Raw genomic sequence first — 20,501 nt, forward strand, 5'->3', positions numbered from 1 at the left:
AAAATTAGCTGGGCGTAGGGGTGCATGCCTATAAACCCAATTACTCGGGAGGCTGAGGCTTGAGAATTGCTTGAACCTGGAAGGCAGAGGTTACAGGGAGCTGAGATCACGCCACTGCACTCCAGCCTGGGCAACAGAGACTCTGCCCCACAAAAAAAAAAAAAAAAAAAAGAAAAAACCTCCCTAAGCATGCATGATGACCTCAGGGAAACCATGTCTATGAAGGGGTCAGGAAATGGAAATGCCTGGAGAGCTAACAGGTAAAAGTGTTTGGCCCTGAGTAAGTCATCGCTATTGTAATTTCCAGCTAAAAACTATCACCGTGCTCTGCTCCTAGGGTTGCAGGCATTCTCTTCCTCTGGGCCCTAAACCAGGGCTTCTCAAACTGGAATGTGCTTCTAGATCACTGGTCAGAGTCAGTTGATCTGGAGAGATGCTGACGCTGCGGGTCCTCAGACCAACACACTCTTTAAATCTCAGCTCAAACGCCATGTACTGACCTTCTCAGGGCTGGACTGGGTACACCTTCCCCTGCTGCCTTACCCCTCTCAATTCCCCACTGCAGTGCCTAATCTCCTGCAGGGCAGTTATGTTGCCTGAATTTCCCACTAGATGGGAAGAAGGTGAGGTAGGAGGCGGAACTCTACTCCAGACCTAATTGAAGACTGTCTCCATAAGGCATGCCCACCAGCATCAGGACAGTTTATCCATTCCTTAGCAATGACTGGACCTGGAATTTACCACCCCTTTCTCCAGAAATTTCTGAATAACCTGTCCCTTAATTTGCTTGTAATTAAAAGTGGGTATAAAGGAGCCTGCAGAACTCTGCCCCTGAGCTGCTCTTCTCCACACACTGCTTATGGGGTAGCCCTGCTCTTCAGAAGCTGCCAGAGAGCTGCAGTAGTCAAGGTGAGCTGCTTTCTTCTACAACCAGCTCATCCTTGAATTCATTCCTGGGCAAAGATACAAATCTTTCCAGGCAGAAGCCCTGATTCTGGGGTTCCCTGGCCCTGCCACAGGGGGACTGGGCTTGCCTCCACCACTGTGTTCCCAGTGCTGGGCAGACTGCCTGGCACCCAGAGCTCAGGGTCTGCTGGGTGAAATAAAAAAGTCAACCTTGGACAAGTTGCTTCTTTAAGCTTTAGTTTCCTCATCTGTGAAGTGGACTCTGTGTGCCACAGCAGGTTGTTGTGAGGATTAAATAAAATGGGCTGGCAGGACATGGTGGCTCACGCCTGTAATCCCAGCACTTTGGGAGGCCAAGGCGGGTGGATCATTTGAGGTCAGGAGTTTGAGACCAGCGTGGCCAACATGGTGAAACCTCATCTCTACTAAAAATAGAAAAGTAAGCCAGGCATGGTAGTGGGCGCCTATGATCCCAGCTACTCAGGAGGTTAAGGCAGGAGAATCACTTAAACCTGGGAGGCGAAGGTTACAGTGAGTTGAGATCGCACCACTGCACTCCAGCCTGGGTGTCAGAGCAGAGAGCACAGCACAGTTCCTGGCACATAGGTACACATTCATTATTCGGCATCTACTATTTCCAATACAAAATTCCATCCCCCGCCTCCCAATGATTGTGTTGTACATTACAGTCCACAAGCATGAAGAATTTTGGTGGCTAGTTTGGGGTTACTCAAGAGAGAACCTGACCTGAGGACATCAATGGTAAGGACGTCAACTCCTCCCTCAGTTAGATGGTAGTTGGGTATGGCAGTGGCAAAGAGGGCAGGAGGCCATAATTACCCTTTCTCAGTCTTCTCTGTGACATTAACTCTTCTCTGCGGAATCGCTCTGGGTCTAGTTCTGAGTAGTCCCAGCTGTCATAGCTCTGTGGGCAAGGATAGGTGCCTAAGGGAGGAGTCAAGAGTGAGAATGGGGCTGGGCCTGGTGGTCACGCCCATAATCCCAGAACTTTGAGAAGCCAAGGTGGGAGGATCACTAGAGCCCAGAAGGCCAGCCTGGGCAACCATAGTGGGACCCCATCTCTAAAAAGAAAAAAAAAAAAAAAAGAGTGAGAATGGAGACTTCTGTAAAAGAGGGCTGGGGATCCCCTGCTGGCTCCTGGGAGGCTGAGCTTCTGGGGTTAGTCCTGTTCCATACTAGCCTTGTGGCCTTGGGCGAGTCACTTCCTCTCTAGGGGGCTTTGGCTTATTCCTCCAGAAAATGGGGATGATGGCCCTGCCCTACCTAACTGTCGACTGGGTGTAAGGGTCAGAACGCACAGTGTGTGGGTCCCTGACATGCTTTGCAAATGTGAAGACATCATAGCTATTTGTTTTCCATGCCCCCTGTTCTGGCTAGACTGAGTTCCCTGAGAACAGGGGCTGGGTCCTCTTCATCTTTATACCTCCAGGGCTCTAGGTTTGGGACAAAATAAATACAGTAGGTGCTTAGTAAATGTTTGCTTAACATTATCACACTTAGCTAATTGCCAGAAATGGCTTCTCTCTACATGTTTGACAGTGATGCTTCTGAGGATTACTTGAAACATTTGAGCCACTACGCAAAGCTGCTGGCTCCGTTGGACAAAGTGGACAGAGGGTTTATTACCAGGGATAAATTGGGGTAAGGAAGTGTAGCCTTGGACGTTAAGGGGAATAGCAAGGTGAAGCAACATGAATAGAAGACAGTAAGAAAATGGGAAGCGGGGTGGCATAATGGTCAAAGACCTAGCTTTGGAGTACCACAGCCCTGGAATGAACACCTATGCAGTGGCTCACGCCTGTAATCCCAGTACTTTGGGAGGCTAAGGCAGGCAGATCACAAGGCAAGGGGATCACGAGATCAGGCGTCTGAGACCAGCCTGACCAACATGGTTGAAACCCCATCTCTAGTAAAATTACAAAAATTATCTGGGTGTGGGTGGCACATGCCTGTAATCCCAGCTACTCAGGAGGCTGACTGAGGCAGGAGAATCACTTCCCCAGAGACAGAGGTTGCAGTGAGCCAAGATCATACCATTGCACTCCAGCCTGGGCAACAGAGCGAGACTCCATCTCAAAAAAAAGGAGGGGAAGGGGATTAGGAAGGGATGTCTCAGAACTGTTTTGCCAAAGCAGGAAACTTTGTATTCCTTGGGGCTCCAACCACATACTTTGTTCTCTTTAACATTAAGGAAAGAAGAAGAAGAATGTCTTGATGAAGGGGCGTCATAGCAAACAATAACATACCTAGGTACCAGTGGAAAACGTTTTCCCAGAACTGCTTTCCCCAGTGGAAAAAAGTCACCTCTCACCTGAAATCCACAGGCTCATTGTGTTACAGATGTCAGACTTGAATTCGTGCGTGTTGAACCAGGACTGTGGGAAACAGCAACAGAAGCTGGTGTACACGGCTTTGCTCAGAAGTGAAGGCAGCCTCTGCGGAGCAAGCAGCACTCAGGCCACGTTCTCAACATCTCCACCCTGGCTTACATGATTTGGGGATGAGGAAGGACTTTTTTATTTTTTTGAGACAAGGTTGTCACTGTGTCACCCAAGCTAGATTTGAACTCCTGGCTGAAATGATCCTCTAATCCTCTTGTCTCAGCCTTCTGAGTAGCTGGAACTATAGATGTGTACCACTGCACTCGGCTATACTCTTTAACCTACATAATCTAAGAAATAAAATGGGGGCCGAGCGCAGTGGCTCATGCCTGTAATCCCAGCACTTTGGGAGGCCGAGGCGGGTGGATCACTTGAGATTGGGAGTTTGAGACCAGTCTGCCCAACACGATGAAACCCTGTCTCTACTAAAAATATAAAAAATTAGCCAGGTGTGGTGGCTGGCACCTGTGATCCCAGCTACTTGGGAGGCTGAGGCAGGAGAATTGCTTGAACCCCGGAGGCAGAGGTTGTAGTGAGCCAAGAGCAGCCTCACTATAGCCTGGGCAACAAGAGTGAAACTCTGTCTTAAAAAAAGGAAAAGGGGTATCAAATTATTATTGTTTCAATTTGCATTTTTCGTTACTGTTAAGGGCAAACTTTTTCCCCACTCATACTTCTTCCTTGGTGAATTTGTAGTTAAGGGGTATCAAATTATTATTGTTTCAATGTGCATTTTTTGTTACTGTTAAGGGCAAACTTTTTCCCCACTCATACTTCTTCCTTGGTAAATTTGTAGTTTATACACTTTGTCCATTGGTCTATGGAGTGTTCAATATTTTCTTATTGATTTGTAAGAGTTCTTTATGTTGTGTGACGTATAGGCTACCTGCATTTTTGCATAGTTTGTCATTTGTGTTTAACTTTGTAGTAATGTTTTAAAAAATTATATAGTTAAATCTATCAGTCCTTTCCTTCATGGCCAATTCCTCCAGGTCATATTTACAAAGTCCTGGCTGGGCTTAGTGGTTAACGCCTGTAAGTCCAGCACTTTGGGAAGCCTAGGTGGAAGGGGTGCTTGAGGCCAGGAGTTAGAGACCAGCCTGGGCAATATAGCAAGACTCTGTTTCTACAAAAATAAAAAATAAAAATAATAAAAATTTTAAAATGTGCATATACATATGTAATATATATATAATATATATATAATGTAAATATGATATATAGAATATATATCATATATATTTTATATATATATGTGTGTATATATATATGATATATATATATATAAAACTCCTGAGGTCAAGAATTCAAGACCAGCCCAGTCTACATGGTAAACCCTGTCTCTACTAAAAATACAAAAAAAAAAAAAAAATTAGCTGGGTGTGGTAGTACATGTCTGTAATCCCAGCTACTTGGGAGGCTGAGGCAGGAGAATCACTTGAACCTGGAAGGCGGAGGTTGCAGTGAACTGAGACCATGCCATTGAACTCCAGCTTGGGTGACAGAAACTCTGTCTTTAAAAAAAAAAAAAAAGAAAGAGAGAAATTAGCTAGGAGAGGTGACACATGCCTGTAGTCAAAGCTACTCAGGAGGCTGAGGAGGGGGATTGTTCAAACACAGGAATTTGAGGCTACAGTGAGTTATGATTGTAACACCCTGGCAACAAAGCCAGACTCTGTCTCTAGAGAAAAAAAAGAAAAAAAACAAAGTCCTTCCTCAGCCCCAAATCATGTAAGTATTCACTTATATTTTCTCCTAGCAATCCTTTTAGTACATATATACATACATATATACCCATATAAAAAGTATATATGTGTGGTCACATTTTTAATTTTTAAATTACATGCTTATTTAAATACTACAGAAAAACATAAAATGGAAAGAGAGGCCAGGTGCAGTGGCTCACACCTGTATTCCCGGCACTTTGGGAGGCCGAGGCAGGCAGATCACTTGAAGTCAGGAGTTTCAGACCAACCTGGCCAACATGGGGAAACCCTGTCTCTACTAAAAACAAAATTAGCTGGGTGTGGTGGTATATGCCTGTAATCCTAGCTACTCAGAAGGCTGAGGCAGGAGAATCACTTGAACCCAGAAGGTAGAGGTTGCAGTGAGTCAAGATTGTGCTATTGCACTCCAGCCTGGGCAACAGAGTGAGGCTCTTCTCTAAATAAATAAATAAATGGAAAGGGAAAGGTTCTTATAACCTGATTTCCCAGTGATAAGCATTGCAAAGAGTTTGGTAAATATTTTTCCAGGTTTTTTTTTCTATTCATATGCACATATACATATATATATATCACATAGAATTGTATAAATTGCTTTGTTTTTCACTTAAATATATCATTGCATCTCCCAATCAGTATAAATAGCTCCATGGTATTTTTGTAACTTCTGCATTCCAAGTCAGTCTATGGATTATCACAATTTGCTAATTACTCCCTTATGGAAAGAATGTTTAAGACATTCTCTTGGCATCAGAAATGAAATCTAATGTGACTTTTTTTCATGTAGTGGCTGATGCTCACTTTTATGAGTGCCTCTTCATAGTGGGACTTGGGTACATGAAACAAAAGTAAGGCATAGTGCTGGGCTATCCGGTCGAACAGATTATTCTGGAGCTCCTTGTTTGGCTGCCAGGAATAGAAATAAAAAAGGAATTACTAAAATCCCTTGCTGAAACAACTGAGGGGCTGGGATTTTTAAAATCAGTATTGCTTTCATTTCCAGGAATCTTATTCTCAAGATATTTAGCCTCATGTGGCCGTTTTGTTTGTTTTTGAGACGGAGTCTGGCTGTGTTGCCCAGGCTGGAATACAATGGTATAATCTTGGCTCACTGCAACCTCCAACTCTTGCGTTCAAGTGATTCTCGTGCTTCAGCCTCCTGAGTAGCTGGGATTACAGGTGCCCATCACCATGCCCAGCTAATTTTTTGTATTTTTAGTAGAGACAGGGTTTCACCATGTTGGCCAGGCTGGTCTTGGACTCCTGACTTCAGGTGATCCACTCACCTTGGCCTTCCAAAGTGCTGGAATTACAGGTGTGAGCCACTACACCAGGCTGCCTCATATGCTTTATGAAATAACATGTTCATTTTGGGGATGAGATTTACCAAGCACATACACAGAGGCAGAGCGCTGTTGAAGACAGCACCATAACGCTGGCCCAGAAGCCCTGAGGACTGCTCTCAACCCCACCTGTGACAGCCATGCCACCAACTCCTAACACCTGGGGGTGCTGCAGGATACTGTGCAATGGCTGAAGCAGAGGGTGTTTGGCTGAAGCACAGGTGGGGAGGGAACCAGGTGACAGGTGAGGTGGCCGCGTGCTCCATGGGATCAGAGGGGCTTGTAGCCCAGGTCAAAGAGGATGGAATTTGTTCTGTAGAAAAATAAGCAAGGCCGAGAAACAAGCAGATCTGTATTTACCTGGTACCTCTCATGAAATATCCACCAAAAGCTATCCAGCCAGATGGCTCTTACGGAAGGAGAAGAGAGAAACTTCTCTAATTCTCTACCCGAACAGAAACACTAAAAAGAAATGAAATTCGCATTATTATTATTGTTGTCATTCTTTTCTAAAAAATTCATCTGGAGTCAACATATTTTAGAGTGAACAGAAAAACCATCTAACCTGTCAGTGAGGCCCTACTCAGGTCATTTTACATACTCTTATTTAACCCCTTTAAGAATCTTATGAGGCACACATTATTATCTCGTAGATGAAGAAACTGAGGACCAAAGTGGCAAGTGGCTGAGCCAGGATTGGAACCCACAACTCTAGACTCTGGACAGCTGCTCCACACCAACTACCTCCAGCTCTCCGCTCCTACGCTCAGCCAACAGCAACTCACATCAACCAACGCATAATGCTTTCCACTTCCTCACTATTGCAATGGACACTGTGGTGAGCATCTTTGTACACTGTCCTGCAGGGAACGTGATACTCTGGGCACTTGTCTCTCCTACTGCCTCTCCCCTGAGGAAAGCAGGAGCAAAGGGAATCAGGTACTCTGACACCTGGGCCGCCACTGCCAGGTCGAGAGACCAGCGCCCCTTCCACTGGCTGACTGCAGGCCATGCCAGCAGACGGCACTGTCTTTCTGGGCAGTGACTCGTCCAAATAGATTCTCTCTCTTAGGAAGTCAGAATGTGAGAAATAGATGGGATGGACATAGCCCAGAGAGAAGGCGGCAGGAAGAAGCCATGAAGAAGAGGGAAGAAATGGCATGGGGAGAGGGAGAGGGAGACAGAAATAGAGAGATGGGGGTGTGGCTCAAAGCAGCATTGAGAACTACAGGTGGAAGAGACTGAGATGCTGGGTCTCAGGAATGGTGGGGTGACTGGTTAGGAGCTCAGGGGACAATGATCAGACCTGCTTTGGGGACACCAGAGTTGTTTGATGATGAAGAGCCATGCGGCACAGTTGTAGAGCAGCCGAGACCATTTTCTGGGCTTCCTCTCTTCTCCAAGACCTCCTTACAACGAATCCCCATCACTGGAGCAGCCAGTGTTTACGTTGGCTGAGCAGACAGGTTCCTCTGAGCCTTATAATACTTCCTTCCTTTCTTCTCAAGGAACCCAGTGTGCTCTAGTTAACAGCTCTGCAAGGAGGCATACTCACCCCCAGGGGTATGAGAAGAAAATATTCAAAATAACGTCTTGATAAGAAAGAAAAGCAACTGGCCGGGAATAGTGGCTCATGCCTGTAATCCCAGCACTTTGGGAGGCCGAGGATGTGGAGGGGAAGACGGCTTGAGACCTGGAGTTTGAGACTAGCCTGGGCAACCTAGCAAGACCTTGTCTCTACAAATAAAATTTTTAAAACTAGCCAGTGTGGTGGTGCACGATACTCAGGAGGTTAAGGTGGTAAGATCACTTGAGCCAAGGAGTTTTCTTTTTGATATTAAGTCTCGATCTGTTGCCAGGCTAGAGTGCAGTGGTACAATCTCAGCTCCACTGCAACCTCTGCCTCCGAGCCAGGAGTTTGGGGCTGCAGTGACTGCACTCCAGCCTGGGTGACAAAGGGAGACCCTGTCTCAAAAAAGTAAGAAAGAAAAAGAAGAAAGGAAGGAAGGAAACAGAAAAGAGAAGAAAAGAAAAGAGAGATTAAGCATACTAACATGCATTGTAGTGACTGGCAACAGAACAAGTATACAATTTATAAACAGACACATTTCCATGAGGGTTTGCGATCAAAATTTCCCACCTGTAGGATATGTGATCAAAACTGTCTGAAGACTGTTGCTCTGGCAGAAGGAATCTAGGTTTTGCAGTGAAGTTGGGCTGGGGTTCCTAGCTTAGCTCAGCCACCTGCCAGCCTGTGGTCCTAGGTGAGTTCCTCAATTTCTCCTGGGGTGTGAAAGGGTGACAGCTGCATCTGCCCTATGGTGTGGCAAAGTCAGGGCAGGCACTGCTCTCTTTCCTTACCTTGCCACTAACGTGGTTTCTCTCAGACCGGATCACATTGCCCACCATGTCACAGAAGTCCACTCCATTGGGAAGCTTGCTTGGCTTGGAGCTGTTAAAGTTGGAATACTGGTACAGCTCCGCCAGCAGATTTTTATCTGCTGTTTTCTGAAGCAAAAGAGCAGAATATGAGAATGGACAGTTTGAAACAATATGCTAGCTTCCCCTCTTTATTATGAAGACAATATAACAACCTTATCGAATGTTGTGAAAATGGAGCATTTAGGATCCTAGGACCCCTTCCAAACTCCTATCTACATTCTTTGCTTTTTTTTTTTTTTTTTTTTTTGAGATGGAGTCTCCCTCTGTCACCCAGGCTGGCATGCAGTGGTGTGATCTTGGCTCACTGTAACCTCCACCTTTCAGGTTCAAGCAATTCTCCTGCCTTAGCCCCCTGAGTAGCTGGGATTACAGGTACCCGCTGCCATGCCAGATTTTTTTTTGTATTTTTAGTAGAGATGGGGTTTTACCATGTTGGCCAGGCTGCTCTTGAACTCTTGACCTCAGGTGATTCACTTACCTCAGCCTCCCAAAGTACTATCTACATTGTTTCTGTTTTCCCTTAACAGGCTTTGAGCAAATATACAAACGCAAATACGTAACTTTAATCATAATATGATTCATATGTGATTTGTCTGGCTGACTTTGACCGCTCTAAGAAGTATAATATATATATATGATTTTTATGTTCTGCTTTATCTACTTTAGATTCTCATGTAGTTTTGTCTTCAAAATTATCATTTAAAAAATTATCACTTAAGATGATATATCTTAAGATGTGCTATAATTTAATTAACTATTCACGGAATACCTCCAGTTACCATTACTATCATGAATAGCTTGCAGATAGTAATATCCATTATTAGCATAATAATAAATTAATAATAATAATTAAGCCTACTTAAGACTTAAGCAGTATTAAGGAAGGGGGACTTTATTTAGTGTGCATTTCTTAACATACTAACAATGTATATTACTATCTTTGTGGTTTTTAATATATATCATTAAATTATTTTTATGATAAAACTATAACATGATGACTATAAAAAATATAAAAATATGGAAAAGAGGAAACTACTGCCACCCAAAGGTGCCACTGAAACATCTGGATGGCCCAAATGACTTCCTAACTGGGCTCTGGCCATGGGCAGTGGAAGAACAGCTCATGATTCATGGCACTGACTCTGAGTCAGATGACTGGAGTCAGGTGTCAGGTCTGCCACATGCTGGCTATGCCACCTTGTGCAGGACACTTAGCTCAGCCACCATCAATGGACTGTATGACAGTTTCAATGCAGACTCACACCCTTCTTAGGCCTTGTGCTGTTTTGGAATTTCCAAGGCTAACAGGTGTAAGAAGGAAATGAACAACATACTGTTTCAGATTCCCCAGCATTTAAAAGTCTGGATACCTAAACTCATGCAGTGTAAACAACAAGCCAAGGGCCGGGCGCAGTGGCTCATGTAATCCCAGCACTTTGGGAGTCTGAGGTGCGCAGATCACTTGAGGTTGGTAGTTCGAGACCAGGCTGGCCAACATGGTGAAACCCTGTCTCTACTAAAAATACAAATTTAGCCGGGCGTGGTACTGTATGTCTGTAATCCCAGCTACTTGAGAGGCTGAGGCAGGAGAATCACTTGAACCCTGGAGGGTGGAGGTTGCAGTGAACCGAGATCACGCCACTGCACTTCAGCCTGGGCAACAGAGAGAGATTCCATCTCAAAGAAAAAAAGAATAAGTCAAGGAGGATCTGAACTGGGGTCTGTGTGGTGGGGCCAGATTGCTGCAGGGGAGGCAGAAGGGAGAGCCTCCTAAGTCAGAGGACTGAGCAGGAAGTCGGGCCTGGCATCCGTGAGCTGCATGACCCTATGACAAGTCACCTTACTATTCCTGAATCTTAGCTTCCTGAGGCATCTGCAGCAAGTCTGCAGTGGTACAACTAGCATGGAGTGTGACTCAGAGCAGCTGCACAGGACCTGCAGTGTGGACAGCCCCTTGCAGCTGCATGGTACAGTGGCTCTGGACTAGACCTGAACATCTCTGAGGGGAGACACCTTTTTTTTTTTTTTGAGACACAGTCTCGCTCTGTAGCCCAGGCTGGAGTACAATGGCGTGATCTCGGCTCACTGCAACCTCCGCCTCCAGGGTCCCAGTTCAAGCAATTCTCCTGCCTCAGCCTCCTGAGGAGCTGGGATTACAGGTGCATACCACTATACCCAGCTAATTTTTGTATTTTTAGTAGAGATGGGGTTTCACCATGTTGGCCAGGCTGGTCTTGAACTCCTGACCTCATGATTCACCCACCTCAGACTCCCAAAGTGCTGGGATTACAGGCATGAGCCACTGTGCTTGGCTGAGAAACCTTCTAAGTTCTAAAAACGAACAGACATGTGACCTCTGCAGCACTCCCTATTTTGGGGTTGGGGTGGGCTCTGCCCTTTTAAGGGTGTCATGAGAAATTCTGGATTTAGGAACTCTGTGATTTTTCTTCATAATCACTACCCAGGCACCAAGTATTCTCCTCCCCAGGAATAAAATCTTTATTTCATGCCTAGTAGAAGCCAGTCAGAAACAGACCCAGCAGTAGATCCCTTACCCTTTTTATAACAAAAGATCTGGCACGTCTGAGTTCTGAGCCCTTGCAGGAATACTGAGATTTTCGTTGTCTCTTTACTGCAAAAAAATGGAGGAAGAGATAAATTAGTAACCACAGGGTCTGTCCACAACTGTGCGATGCTTACAACTGCGCTTTTTCATTCCACCTGAGCTGCCAAATGACACTCCTACTACTATTCTCGTAGATCCCAACTGTGTTACTGACTTATCTGATTAGACCACTTGATCCAGGGAAGCAGCAAGGAGAAGCAGACAGGCTGTGAATTTAGGTAAGTTACTCCCCTCCCTCCAAGGCTGTTTCCCCATCTATAAAATATATTAAATGGTACCTACCTCCCAGGTATTATAAAAATTTAGCAAGGAGGCTGGGTGCGGTGGCTCATGCCTGTAATCCCAGCACTTTGGAAGGTCGAGGTGGGTGGATCACCCGAAGTCAGGAGTTCGAGATCAGCCTGACCAACACGGTGAAACCCCATCACTACTAAAAATACAAAAATTAGCTGGGCATGGTGGCACATGCCTGTAATCTCAGCTACTCGGGAGGCTGAGGCCAAAGAATCACTTGAACCTGGGAGGTGGACGTTGCAATGAGCTGAGAGTACACCACTGCACTCCAGCCTGGGCGACAGAGGGAGACTCCATCTCAAAAAAAAAAAAAAAAAATTAACAAGGGAATGGATAAAAGCACCTGGTTTCACATGTAGGTGGTGTCTAAATGGTACTATTCCTCCCTCCTTCTTGCCCAATGTCAAGAATTCAGATTTAAGGCTCCTTCAGAAGAAGACAGAAATATCCTCATCTGAAACTTGGGATTCCTACTCAGTTGCATTTTAGATACTAAAAATACCAAGCCCCATGAAAACAGCATCAAAGCTAAGAGAAAGATTTTTGCCTTTTTCTCCTGGGCTGCTGTGACTTTTCTCTCTTAAAGCCTTCTTCTCCAACTCAAATCTCTCAATTGCCTTCAAAAACCAAGAAAAAGGAGGGATTAGGGATTAATGCAAGTCCTGGAGAAGGGTGGGTTCAGGAACTGGGCCTTTTGTCTTAGACCTGGAACAAAGTTTGTGGCCAGTACCTTGTCTTTCCACAGGTGGTAGGTCCTGGTGGCCTCAATGTCACTGACATCATTCCCCAGAGTGTCCCCACTGTCTCATGCTGCCCCTTCTAGGAGTAAGTGATTTAGAGCAGGAATTGTAAATTAAACAAGCTATTGTTTAATTTCTTTGTAAAAGTGGGATAATAGCCATCTTCCACGTTCCTTATAAGGGTCAAAAATAAAGTACTTAAGGTATTTTAAAACACTGGCAAAGAGGCTTTCAGATAGGAGCTGTTCAATAAGGGGTATCTATTATTTCCCCTTGACCTCTCAAAAGAGACTTGTCTTGATCTCTGACTCCTCCCCACCCCCCTTCTTCCTACCCCCCTGAAAAGAAAGAAAAATGAAAGTCAGCTGGGTGCAGTGCCTCACGTCTGTAATTTCAACACTCTGGGAGGCTGAGGCAGGTGGATCACGAGGTCAGGAGTTTGAGATCAGCCTGACCAACATGGTGAAACCCTGTCTCTACTAAAAATACAAAAGTTAGCTAGGCATGGTGGCGCATGCCTGTAATTCCAGCTACATGGGAGGCTAAGGCAGGAGAATCGCTTGAACCTGGGAGGTGGAGGTTGTGGTGAGCTGAGATCGTGCCACTGCACTCCAGCCTGGGTGACAGAGTGAGATTCCATCTCACAAAAAAAAAAAAAAAAGAAAAATGAATGTTAGTGACCTAAGTTGCATTGATTATCAGCAAAGAATCCAGCAATGAACTTAGATAACAAAGTTAACAAAGAAGTATGAGTCTATGAGTCTGTGTTTTTGCCCTCAAGGAACTTATAGTCTATTTGGAGAGCCAAATCAGCATCCATGAAACAATGAAGTGCTAAAAAAAAATTAGGTCAGTGTGGGCCAGAGCAGTCACAGAGGACTATCCGGAAGAGGTGGACATGAGTGTCGGTGGCATCGTACTCTTAAGCTTGATAAACTGGGAAATGCCTCTCCAGGCCTCCCCCATCTTACCCTTGCATCGGCACTCCCTGCTCTGCATAAGTGAAAGGTACTGGACATGTGTGCAGGGGTGTGTGTATCTGTGTGTGTGCCAGTGGGCGGGGTGGGGGGATGGTCATATGGGTTAGTCTGTGTATTAACATTGTTACTCCAATCAAGCAAGCTGAAATTCAAGGCATTGGATGAATGAATTGGATGGGTATGAGTCACTGTAGCAATATAGCAATACCTCTGATCTTTACCAATGTCATTGTGGCAAACATTGTATGGCCTGAAAGGATGGACAAGATTGTACAGAAAGAGGGGAGAAAGGATAGTTGAATGTTGAAAGAAGAGCAAGTTTTAGGGGAAAGGTAGTAAGACCCGCATTGAGCTGAGTTTACCTTTTTTTTTTTTTACTTTGATATTTTACATTTTATTTTTTTTTTAAATGTTCATTATGACTCACAGAATTGCTTTCATGCCTCACTAATGGGTCTCACACATATTGTGAAAAATACTGATATAGAGACATTTTGTGCCCTTTACTGTGCTGGTACCTTGAGTATGTCTGCTTAATGATGAAAGAATCTAGCTGATCCGCTAAACTGTTGACTTGTATAAAAACATCTTCAAGTAGTGGAAATTTATCTTAGATTTCCATTCCTTAATCATATTTATGGTCTGATCTAGTAAGGCGCCAATGAGGTTTTCCTTGGCTAGGTCAAATATCAGGTTGGAGCTGATGATATATTTTTATGGAACTTTGCTGGGAATGCATCCTTGACCTCCAGCCCAGCTGCCGCGACCCGGCCGAGCCCGAGGCCGCAAGCCTCAGGTCTCTCCAGCGGAGCTGCAGCTCGGATCTCCTCTCATTCTCTCCGCAAGACCACTTCCCTGAGTTTACCTTTGACATGACTGCAGGACCTACAAGTGGGGCTGTTCTCCAGGAAGGCAACTCCCAAACCGGGCCAATGACTGGCATTTTAGGAAGTATTCAAATACACAGATTCCCAAGCCTTTATGTTAGAGATATTTATTTCCTAGGTCTGCATTGGGTCTTGAATTTTTTATGCATTTATTGTGGCTCCTGAATAATTCTCTACTTACATTTTAAAAACCAATAAGCAATTTACATAAGATCAAATAACACAGTCAAAAGTCTCCCTCCCTATACCTTGCCCAATTCCCATCCCTATAGGCAACCAACCTTGTTTTTTGCATACCCTTCCAGAGATGTTCCATCCCCATTCAAATGGAAGCATGCCAGATGCACTGTTCTGTACCTTGTTTTCACTTACTATCAGAGAGCTCTTTTAGTTTTTAAAAAGCTCCAAGGAGGCTGGGTGCGGTGGCTCATGCCTGTAATCCAAGCACTTTGGGAGGCTGAGGCGGGCGGATCACCTGAGGTTAGGAGTTTGAAACCAGCCTGGCCAAGATGGCGAAACCCCATCTCTACTAAAATTACAAATATTAGCTAGGCATACTGGCAGGCACCTGTAATCCCAGTTACTCAGGAGGCTGAGGCACCAGAATTGCTTGAACCCCAACCGCGGAGGTTGCAGTGAGCCAAGACTGCACTACTGCATTCCAGCCTGGGTGACAGAGTGAGACTCTGTCTCAAAATAAAAAAATCTCCAAGGAGAGTCTGATGATTAGTTAGGTACAGGGATCACTGCTCTAGGTAGCTGAAAATAGACGACTGAAATACAGATGAGAAGCTAGAATTTGTGACTATATCATACATTCCACAAATATCTCCTGATCATCTACTAAAGGCCAAATGCTGTGCCCAATGTCAAAGATGCAACAGCGAACAGTGGATACCATACATACCCTCCAAGGGTTCACAGGCTGGCAGGGGAGAAGCACGTCATTACAGGGTGATCAGTGATGCTGAGAACAGGGACAGGATGCCAAGAGAATACACAGAGGGGTGTCTACACTAGTTGTGCAGTTAAGGGTGTAGGGACCGACTTTCTAGAGGAGTGACCTACAGGCTGAGAACTAGGTCAGTGGCGAGGCTGTGATGGTGGGCAACTTGCTCTTGAGGGAGTGAGTCTGGTAAGAAGAGTTAAGCGAGGCCAGGAACGGTGGCTCATGCCTGTAATTCCAGCACTTTGGGAGGCCAAGGTGGGCTGATCACCTGAGGTCAGGAGTTCGAGACCAGATGACCAACATGAAGAAACCCCATCTCTAGTAAAAATACAAAATTAGTTGGGCGTGGTAGTGCATGCCTGTAATTCCAGCTACTTGGGAGGCTGAGGCAGGAGAATCAATTAAACCCAGGAGGCGGAGGTGGCGGTGAGCTGAGATTGCACCACTGCACTCCAGCCTGGGCAACGAGAACAAAACGCCATCTCAAAAAAAAAAAAAAAAAATTGCTAAGCAAAGTTATTGTTCAGAAACTAGAGAGAAATGCACACTAGTGCTAGGATGTGGCTGTCAGGAGCAACTTTGATCCCCACGTGCCCTGGGGGAAGGGACACCTTGCCTGTCCTTCCCGCTCCTCTGCCCAGGCAGCTGGTCAGGTCTGTCAGATGCCTACTGCCTGCTGCCACCAGAACTCATCCCCAGGCTCCCTGTCTACCCTCTCATGGACAGTTTGCCACGTTCTTTATGTGTTCAGACCTTGACTTCTGAGTACCATAGTCAGACTGGTTTCCCCAGCATCTGTCCTGCCCTGGTAGATGGCACCTAGCACTTGGTATATAAAGAAGTGCCTAATTAAAAAAAAAAAAAAAAAAAAGAAGTGCCTAATAGATGTGCACTAATGAACAAATGAATCCTGAGGTCTGCTGATCTCAGACCTCTGAGTCTCATGCCCAGGTTGCAAGCTGTGCCCTATTTCCATTCCAGCCAAGGCTAGTAGAACACCTGAGGTTAGAAGGTCGAGACCAGCCTGGCCAACACGGTGCAATCCTATCTCTACTAAAAATACAAAAATTAGCCAGGTGTGGTGGCGGATGCCTGTAATCCCAGCTACTCAGGAGTCTGAGGCAGGAGAATAACTTGAATCCGGGAGGTGGAGGTTGCAGTGAGCTGAGATCATGTCACTGTACTCCAGCCCGGGTGACACAGCAGGACTGACTCAAAAAAAAGGGTAGTGGGCACTAAAGATTGAACAGACATCTCAACAAAGAAGATCTGCAGATGGTAGGTAAATAAGGATACACAAAGACATATGTCATTGGGGAAATGAAAATTAAAACAACAATGAGATACCACTACACACCTATTAGAATGACCAAAATCTAGAACACTGACACCACCAAATACTAGTGATGATATGGAGCTACATGAACTCTCATTCACTGCGGGTGGGAAGGAAAAATGATAACACCGCTTTAGAAAAGAGTTTGCCAGTTTCTTTTTTCTGAGACGAAGTCTCACTCCATCACCCAGGCTGGAGTACATTAGCACGATCTTGATCTCAGCTCACTGCAACCTTTGCCTCCCAGGTTCAAGCAATTCTCCTGCCTCAGCCTCCTGAATAGCTGGGATTCCAGGTGTGTGCCACCACGTCCAGCTTATTTTTTGTATCTTTAGTAGAGACAAGGTTTCAGGATGCTAGCCAGAATCGTCTTGAACTCCTGACCTCATGATCTGCCCACCCTGGCCTCCCAAAATGCTGGGATTACAGGCATAAGTCACTGCGCCTGGCCAAGTTTGCCAGTTTCTTACAAAACATACTCTTACCATATGATCTAGCAATTGTGCTCCTTGGTATTTACTTATATGATGTGAAACCTTACATCCACACAGAGACCTGCACATGGATGCTTATAGCAGTTTTATTTGTAATTGCCCAAACTTGGAAGCAACCAAGATGTCCCTGTGTAGTGGACAGATAAACCATGGTACATTCAGACAATGGAATGTTTGGCACTAAAAAGAAACAAACTATCAAGCCACGAAAAGATGTGGAGGAAACATAAAAGCATACTAAGTGAAAGAAGCCAACGAGAAAAGGCTACATACTATATGATTCCAACTATGACATTATGCGAAAGGTACAACTATGGAGAGTGGGTAAAAAACAACAGTGGTTGCCAGGGGTTAAGGAGTATAAAGAGATGAACAGGCAAAGTACAAGGATTTTTGGGACAATGAAACTATTCTGTATGACACTACAATAGTAGATATATGTCATTAGGTATTTATCCAAATTCATAGAATGTAAAACTCCAGGAGTGAATCCTATTGTAAACTCTGAATGTTGAGCGATGATGATGTAACAATGTGGGTCCATTAATTCTAACAAATGTGGCACTATGGTGCGTAATGTTGACAGAAGGGGAGGTTGTATGTGGGTGGGGGCAGAGGGTATATGAGAAAATTGTATTTTCTGCTTGATTTTGCTGTGAACTTAAAACTGCTCTGAAAAATAGTTTATTGGCTGGGTGCGGTGGCTCATGCCTGTAATCCCAGCACTTTGGGAGGCCAAGGCGGGCGGATCACAAGGTCAAGAGATTGAGACCATCTGGGCCAACATGGTGAAACCCGTCTCTACTAAAAAATACAAAAATTAGTTGGGCATGGTGGCATGTGCCTGTAGTCCATGTGGTGGTATGCACCTATAGTCCCAGCTACTTGGGAGGCTGAGTCAGGAGAATCACTTGAACATAGGAGGCGGAGCTTGTAGTAAGCTGAGATCGTGCCACTGCACTCTAGGCTGGTGACAGAGTGAGACTCCATCTCAAAAAAATAAAAAATAGGCTGGGCATGGTGGCTCACGCCTGTAATCCCAGGACAGGAGGCCGAGGAGGGTGGATCACGAGGTCAGAAGTTTGAGACTAGCCTGAGCAACATGGTGAAGCCCCATCTCTACTAAAAATATAAAAATTAGCCGGGCATGGTGGCGTGTGCCTGTAAACCCAGCTATTCAGGAAGCTGAAGCAGGAGAATTCACTTGAACTCAGAAGGCGGAGGTTGCAGTAAGCTGAGATAACGCCACTGCACTCCAGCCTGGGCAACAGTGAGACTCTGTCTCAAAAATAAATACATAAAAATAAAAATGAAAAATAAAATTAATTAAAAATATCAACTTTGAGAACTCAGTTGTATAAACATGTTTTCAAATAAACAGAAAGGCCCCAGAGCACTGGGACACCTTGATGATCCCCGAGGCCCTTCCCTGTCAGAAGCTTTGCCTCAGCTCCAGCACAGGTAACTCACCAGGCTGTTGGCTGGAAGCTCGGTATGCAGATTTATGTCAGCAATCTTTTGGTTCACCTGGTGCATGGAGCCAATGAGACAGGCTGGGAGGTGAGTCTGCTAAGGAATCTCAGGGTGGTGATTACACACACAACAGGATGGGGCTTGTCTGGTGAGGAGGGCAGCCCCTGTCTGCAAGAGCTCTCTCCTTAGTTATTTTCTTTGCAAACTTTCATATTTTTCACATTTCTTTCTTCCTTTTCTTTGAGACAGGGCCTCACTCTGTTACCCATACTGGAGTGCAGTGGTGCAATCATGGCTCACTGCAGCAGACCTCTCGGACTCAATGGATCCTCCCACTTCAGCCTCCCAAGTAGCTGGGACTACAGGCATACACTACCATGCCTGGCTTATTTTTAAAATTTTCTGTAGAGACACAGTTTTGCCATGTTTCCCAGGCTGATCTCACATTCCTGGTCTCAAGTAATCCACCCACCTCAGCCTCCCAAAGTGCTGGGATCACAGGCATGAGCCACCGCACTCGGCCCACATTTCTTTATCTTTTTTTAAATGAGTTACTTTGCAAATTATAAATGAGAGGTGACCATACTATAGACACCTTGAAACATATTTTTATATATGTCACTTTTTAGTGAAAAAGAGCCATCCATGATGCCACCACCCTAACAACTCTGTTAGGACTTAGGAACTTTCCTGCCAGTATTTCTTACATACATATTTTTGTCCATATTTTATAATCTCAGTGTATGCCTGTTTTACTACTCTGATTTCTCTTCCATTCATTATTAGGAGCATTCTTCCTTCAGCTAAAGGATAGTCATAATAATTATTTTAAGTGACATTATACTAATCTATTTGGAGGAAACACCTTAATACACTTAACTGTTCCTTGGAGATTAAAGATTTAAGTTATTTACACTTTTTTACAATTATAAATAATGCTGGCAGGGCGCGATGGCTCACACCTGTAATCCCAGCACTTTGGGAGAACCAGGCGGGTGGATCATGAGGTCAGGAGTTTGAGACCAGCCTGGCCAACATAGTGAAACCCCATCTCTACTAAAAATACAAAAAATTTGCTGGGGGTGAAGGCAGGTGCCTGTAACCCCAGCTACTTGGAAGGCTGAGGCAAGATAATTGCTTGAACCTGGGGAGGCGGAAATTGCAGTCAGCCGAGATTGCGCCACTGCACTCCAGCCAGGCAACAGTGGGAGACTCTGTCTCAAAAATTAAAAAATAATAATAATAAAATGCTGTGTGCCAGGCATGGTGGCTCACACCTGTAATCCCAACACTTTGGGAGGCTGAGGTGGGCGAATCACTTGAGGTCAGGAGTTTGGGACCAGCCTGGCTAATATGGTGAAACCCTGTCTCTACTAAAAATACAAAAAGTAGCCGTGCGTGGTGGCACATACCTATAGTCTCAGCTACTCAGGAGGCTGAGGCACAAGAATCGCTTGAACCTGGGAGGAGGAGGTTGCAGTGAGCTGAGACTGTACCACTGCACTCCAGCCTGGGTAACAAAAAAACAAAAACAAAACAAAAAACAAAGAAAATGAAAAATAAATAAATAAAGGTGTGATGCACATGTCACATGGAGAGCTGTTTCCATATTTTAGAATATTTCTTTATGAGAGATTTTCAGGTGACAATGGCTGCGTCAAAGGGTATCTTAACCTTGTTTATCACTTGAAATCTGTTCAGCTCGACGGCCCCACTTCCTACTCTCTCAGCTTTTACATTGCTTTCTGTCTTAGCCTCAGTGGTCTAGGATATATTCTTTGTAAAAGCCCCATAATCCTATCATCCCTCACTCCCTTCACATAAAGCAAGGTTCACTTTTACTTCCATTACTCTCAAGTATTCTTACAAATCAGAGGATACTTGAAAAATGAAGACACCAAGAAG

At 44.9% G+C, this 20,501-nt stretch overlaps 1 protein-coding gene across 6 annotated transcripts in view; it reads right to left on the reverse strand.

Moving 5' to 3' along the window:
• FAM227A (family with sequence similarity 227 member A) overlaps positions 1 to 20,501 on the reverse strand; it is a 63,387-nt gene that overhangs the window by 34,168 nt on the left and 8,718 nt on the right. For 3 of the 6 annotated variants that reach the window (XM_032266714.1, XM_032266710.1, XM_032266709.1), the window contains exons 3-10: positions 18,594 to 18,676; positions 12,285 to 12,354; positions 11,373 to 11,449; positions 8,737 to 8,883; positions 6,736 to 6,837; positions 5,834 to 5,938; positions 3,239 to 3,362; positions 1,747 to 1,851 (exon numbers count right to left, since the gene is read on the reverse strand). In XM_032266714.1, the coding sequence (XP_032122605.1) occupies positions 1,747 to 1,851; positions 3,239 to 3,362; positions 5,834 to 5,938; positions 6,736 to 6,837; positions 8,737 to 8,883; positions 11,373 to 11,449; positions 12,285 to 12,354; positions 18,594 to 18,676 (813 nt within the window). The remainder of the gene's footprint in view (positions 1 to 1,746; positions 1,852 to 3,238; positions 3,363 to 5,833; positions 5,939 to 6,735; positions 6,838 to 8,736; positions 8,884 to 11,372; positions 11,450 to 12,284; positions 12,355 to 18,593; positions 18,677 to 20,501) is intronic. The other 3 variants (XM_032266711.1, XM_032266712.1, XM_032266713.1) reach the window with 3 other exon arrangements.

Source organism: Sapajus apella, unplaced genomic scaffold (assembly GCF_009761245.1).
Source record: "Sapajus apella isolate SASKATOON/1434 unplaced genomic scaffold, GSC_monkey_1.0 scaffold160, whole genome shotgun sequence".
NCBI classification, from domain to species: domain Eukaryota; kingdom Metazoa; phylum Chordata; class Mammalia; order Primates; family Cebidae; genus Sapajus; species Sapajus apella.